The sequence below is a fragment of the Nansenia antarctica genome, assembly GCF_963989245.1.
Source record: "Nansenia antarctica genome assembly, chromosome: 9".
NCBI classification, from domain to species: Eukaryota; Metazoa; Chordata; class Actinopteri; order Argentiniformes; family Microstomatidae; genus Nansenia; species Nansenia antarctica.
The window spans coordinates 40,715,739-40,721,168 of NC_137679.1; the positions used below are offsets into that span (position 1 = coordinate 40,715,739).

The 5,430-nt window shown below is 46.1% G+C and overlaps 1 protein-coding gene across 1 annotated transcript in view; it reads left to right on the forward strand.

Moving 5' to 3' along the window:
* Positions 1 to 1,958: 1,958 nt before the first annotated feature.
* The window catches only part of LOC308165638 (semaphorin-4B-like), a gene marked incomplete at both ends in the record, with an annotated part of 42,299 nt that continues 38,827 nt past the window's right edge, over positions 1,959 to 5,430 (forward strand). The window contains one exon of the mRNA XM_080539788.1: positions 1,959 to 2,079. Coding sequence (XP_080395914.1) covers positions 1,959 to 2,079 — 121 coding nt within the window. The remainder of the gene's footprint in view (positions 2,080 to 5,430) is intronic.

The following is a 5,430-nucleotide window of genomic DNA, read 5'->3' on the forward strand; positions in this document are numbered from 1 at the left end:
GAGGAGTTGTTTTTAGTTTTTTATTGGGCGCCGTAAATATTGGAATCAAGTCCTTGTGGGAGCGGCAGTAATGTCAGCTCATGGAGATATACCCTGTGCTTTACTCTGTGTTTACTTTCGGAAAAAACACGGGAATGAATAGCTATGCCGGCCGGCGCTTAGGGAGAGATATAGTGCAGCGAAACGTTACGATTGACGCGGGGGGGTTTATAGTTGATTGACAGACTCGTGTGTTAAACTTTGATGGTACCTACGATATAGTTTTTTTTACAGGAATGAGTTTCACCCAATGTGGCGCTCTTCCTGGAAATGGACATGGACAGTTTCAAGAAGATGAATGAATGAATGAATGGTCTTTATTGTCATGAAATTTAGTAGGGGGGCTCCCCTGGTGCTTGGAAAAATACTATATAAGATCGATCCTTTGTGTAAGCGGTTTGGAAAAAACTGTCTGTCCGGTGTGGGGAAAACTCAAGCCAGCAACATCACCTGCAACCGTTTCACGCAGAGATATGTTGTTTACCTGTCGTTAAGGTCGTAGCATCCCAGATGATGTTTTCCCTGGGTCACGTGATCGTGATCGGCGCGCTTGACTTGTTTATGGTGTTTGGACGGATACTACGGTTAGCAGATGGGGGGAGAGATCTGTTTGAAGTCTTCTAGAAAAGACAAGAAGACATCCATCAACCAAACGTTCTGAGCTCAGCATTTCATCTCTTGTATTCTGGCTGTTTTCTGCTGCAGACTCAGATTGAGTCCAACGAAAGTCAAACAGCTGTGTTCCGTGTGGTGTCTTTGAGATAAATTACAGAGTCGTGTCTGGAGGCTGGCCCACTCTCTCATTTTCATACCGTGTCACCACAATCAAGAACCACAGCTCCCAGATCGTCTTTTCAATTATATCGTATGAAGGCTCTATGACAGCCTAATTAAAAACAGGGATTGGGGTGTATCAAAAACGCCTTTTATTTACACAGGGAGTTGATGTGGCCTGTAGCATATCGAGCAAATTGGATATGCTCCCCTGTTATACTTGGGAAATTTAAGTCTATCACTCTATTTACCAACCCGGAAATTGTGTTTGCTCAAATAAGTGTTGATGTCAGTTCAAATGATCTGGATTGTCTCAGGAGGGTTAACACACTTAGCATGTTTAGCCATGAAGGAAAACAGACATTTCTTTGTGATGACATGTTCCTGTAATGATCTCTGTAGTGTTTTTGTAAGTAAGTAACATCACAAAGCGTCTACCTTACCGCATAATGTATACTGGCAGTTAAACCTTTAAATTAAAGAGCAGCTTTTGAATCTGCTTGTTTTTTAGGCTGCAAAAAGTCAGCTCTCAAAAACAAGAGAAAAAAAGCAATAAAAATGGGGAAATATGGCGGAAAATATTACAATAAGCAAAATTATCTGCCAACAGAAGAGGAAAATTTCACTTGCCAATACTTTTTTTTAAAAAGTAAAAGACATCTCAAAACTAGTGCAGTCGGACAAAAAACAAGCGCATATCGCCTTGTTTTAAGATATTTAATCTTACTTAGATTAACTTTTTTGCAGTGTACTGATCCTGGATGCTATTCTTCTCCCCGCAGATCTCAGAGGAGTCCCAGTGTAGCTGAGCGGCCGCTGACCGGAAGGCTCCGGAAGGTCCCGAGTGTCTTATCTCTCCTCTCTGCGTCCCTGTGGAGGAGGACGCCTCTGGCCTTGACTCACAACCAGTTTACAACAACCAGTTTACCACAAGGACCACGGGGAGGAGAAGCCCCAGCCAAGGACACACCACTCCCTTCGCCTCCATACAGGAAGATAGGAGGAGGACGAGGAAGAGGAGGAGGAGGAGGAGGAGGAGGAGGACGAAGATAATAAGCAGTGGGGAAGGAGTGAAAACTTGATGAATTCCAAGGAATCGTGCCAGAGAAACACTGTGAGCTAGCTGGCAGGCCACCACGGTGAACATGTGGACTCTGAGGATGGCCAGGCTAGGCCCCCTGGGCGCTGCGCTGCTATTGGTCGGTTGTCTCCAAGGAGTCCTGGCCTCTGACGATGATGTCACACCACGCATCAGCTTCCCGTACAGTAAGTGGAAAGATTATAACGTTTTTATTTATTTTTTCTGTGTGTCAGGGGGGGGGGGGGATTATGACAATTGTTGGGAGGCGGAGGGGGGGGGCGGTCACGTTCAAAGATGTTTAAAGAGGCCCGTTTTGCTACAATGTCGGAAGAAAAGCAAGAAGTTACCAGACAGATCACCTGATGCCAGCAGGTGAGGTGTACAGCAGGAGACTATATCACTCAACAACAATTAAATGAAATGTCTGCCTTCAAAAATGTAGGTTATCATTCAAATTGTCTGTTTATGACGCCCTGAAGCCTTTTAACTACAGGGGGTGACCACACAACACATAAAGACAAGACACAGCACAACACATCAAGACAAGACACTGCACAACACAGCACAACACTACACACGACTACACAACACAACACCAACACAACACAACACAACACAAGCATGGAAGTCTTTGTCAAACGCATGTCAGCTTACACACAAACTACACAAAACACAACAACAACAACAACAACAACAACAACACTGTCTAGCAGCTTACGGGTCCATTGTCCCGTGCTGTCTTAAGACTGTGTGTCTAACAGTGGGTACAGGTGGGCTGCTGGTGTCTTAACCCACACACACCCGCCCTGTCCTTGTCTCTCTACGGCTAATGGACCTGCTTACAATGCTTATCCAGACACGCCCGTTCGTCTGGCTGATAAACTAATACCAGCGCTGGCACATAGAACAGCTGCTGGGCCCGTGTGGACCCAGAGACCTGTTCCTGCACCTGACTTCATCATGTGTAATTATTCACACACACACACACACACACACACACACACACACACACACACACACACAGACACAGACACAGACACAGACACACACACACACACACACACACACACACAAACACACACACAAACACACACACAGACACACACACATACTCACACATACAGACACACACACACACACATACTCACACACACACACACACACACACACACACACACACATACTCACACATACAGACACACACACACACATACTCACACACACACACACACACACACACACACACTTCACTGCCCATTTATTATAGGCTGGATGGAGGGGGATGTGTGTAATTTAGAATGCAGCGCAGACTGCTGGTGGGGGTTCTGGTGGGGCTTGTCTGCACAGGCCGGTGGATCGGACAGACGCCGGCTCCGTTAATGGATTGATGATGTTGTGGAGATAAACAAGGGATATACGAGGGATGAACGAGGGACGAGATGTTTAGAATGCTCTTAGGAGCCGTACGTCACTCACCACAGCCAGGAATCTCTGTGTATACGCACGCTCACCGAATACTTTATTAGGAACACTATACTACTACTGGGTAGGGCCTCCCTTTATTAGGAACACTATACTACTACTAGGTAGGGCCTCCCTTTATTAGGAACACTATACTAATACTGGGTAGGGCCTCCCTTTATTAGGAACACTATACTACTACTGGGTAGGGCCTCCCTTTATTAGGAACACTATACTACTACTGCGTAAGGCCTCCCTCTGCTCTCAATGCAGCCTCAATTCTTGTGTTTTTAAAGGTTTATTTGGAACACTATACTAATACTGGGTAGGGCCTCCCTTTATTAGGAACACTATACTAATACTGGGTAGGGCCTCCTTTTTTAGGAACACTATACTAATGAGCTGCAACGTTTGCATGAAAAGCGCTATACAAATAAAAGTTATTATTATTATCATAATACTGGGTAGGGCCTGTCTTTTTTAGGAACACTATAATAATACTGGGTAGGGCCTCCCTTTGCTCTCAAAACAGCCTCAGTTCTTATGTTTTTAAAAACCCTGCTAGCTGTAAGAGGCATTTAAGCAACCCTAGCCCTAACTCTTGCTGTATTAGACTATAAGCAGTAAAAGCCTGGCTAGCTCGTTGGCAGCAGCATTCAGGTGTCTTGTTGTTGTCTTGCCTGGTGTCGTGTGTGATGAACCTCACCCACTCTCGTCTGTCCTCCTCACCTAGCTGCCTACACAATGGGCAGCCTACACACAACCTCCCAGCGGCATTAATCATCCTCTAGCAGGTCCTTTCAGAGGTGTGTGTGTGTGTGTGTGTGTGTGTGTGTGTTTTCAATGAGGAGGAAGTAAAAAAAAGAAAAGAAAGAACAGGGTAAAACAGGTTTTACAGACATTTGTAACACCTGTACTTCGGCACTTCGGCAGCTGTTTTAGTTGTTTTTTAAACACCTTTTCTCCTCTCCGCTCGTAGAAGTCTCTCAGTTTAATTGGGACAAGCGGAGAAGGAGGAGGTCAGTCGTTCCAGTCAGCGTTTTCAACCCCTAAAAAGTCTCCTGACAGTTATGCGTCAACGCGCTTTGAACTCCAGTCCAGCCCACGGAACTCCTTTGTGTAGGAGCGTCATTGCCGGGGCGTCAGTGAATGCCCTGACGTGCGTTCAGGCCTATGCTATGCAAATCCATCTCTACTCTACACCGTTCCATTCAAACCCCGAATGTAAAGCGGAAAGACGACCCCTTCGACCCCCGTGTCCGTTTGTAAAGTCCTGAAGAAAAGGGGGACCCTCACTATTTTCCTTGGAGAGAAGAGAGAGGCGGGGGGGCGGGGACCCTTCCTTCACAGTGTCCTTTTTTTTATCCTGGAAAGGCATTCCCTTCTTCCCTTCTTCTCTCCTTCCCTCCTTCCCTCCTTCCTAATGAGCATGCTAATCTGCCATGTGTTAGGAGCAGAGGGTTTGTGGGTGTTATAGTGGAGTGTGTGGGTGTGTGTGAGAGTGTGTGTGAGAACGAGAGTGTGTGTGTGTGTGGGTGTGTGATGTGTGGGTGTGGGTGTGTTTATGAGAGAGTGTGTGGGTGTGTGTGAGAACGAGAGTGTGTGTGTGTGTGTGTGTGATGTGTGGGTGTGGGTGGGTGTGTGTGCGTGTGAGAGAGAGTGTGTGCGTGTGTGTGTGTGTGTGTGTGAGAGGCGGGGGTGTTTATGTGGGTGTTATGGTAGGAGCGTTGGCCTGCTTCTCATTATGGGTTTAGTGTGCAGAGAGAAACAGACCAGAGGCTAACAGAACACGCTAGCAGCTCTGTTTTTAGCATCGATGCTAACACTTATTAGCCACATACGAACAGCACCCATTCAGATCATGGTCACGTTGCATTCGGATCATCGAAATGTGTGATGTATTCATGTGTAACAGCAGGTTACAGTTGATGCATATGCGTATGTGTAATTTACATAGTCGACACAGAACTAGAGAGACTGACAATTGAGGTCAAATGGTCAGATGCAAATTTCAGCAGTGTTTCACAGTCCAACACACATGCAAGCCCTTCGCAGCTAGCTAATGTGTGAGGAAA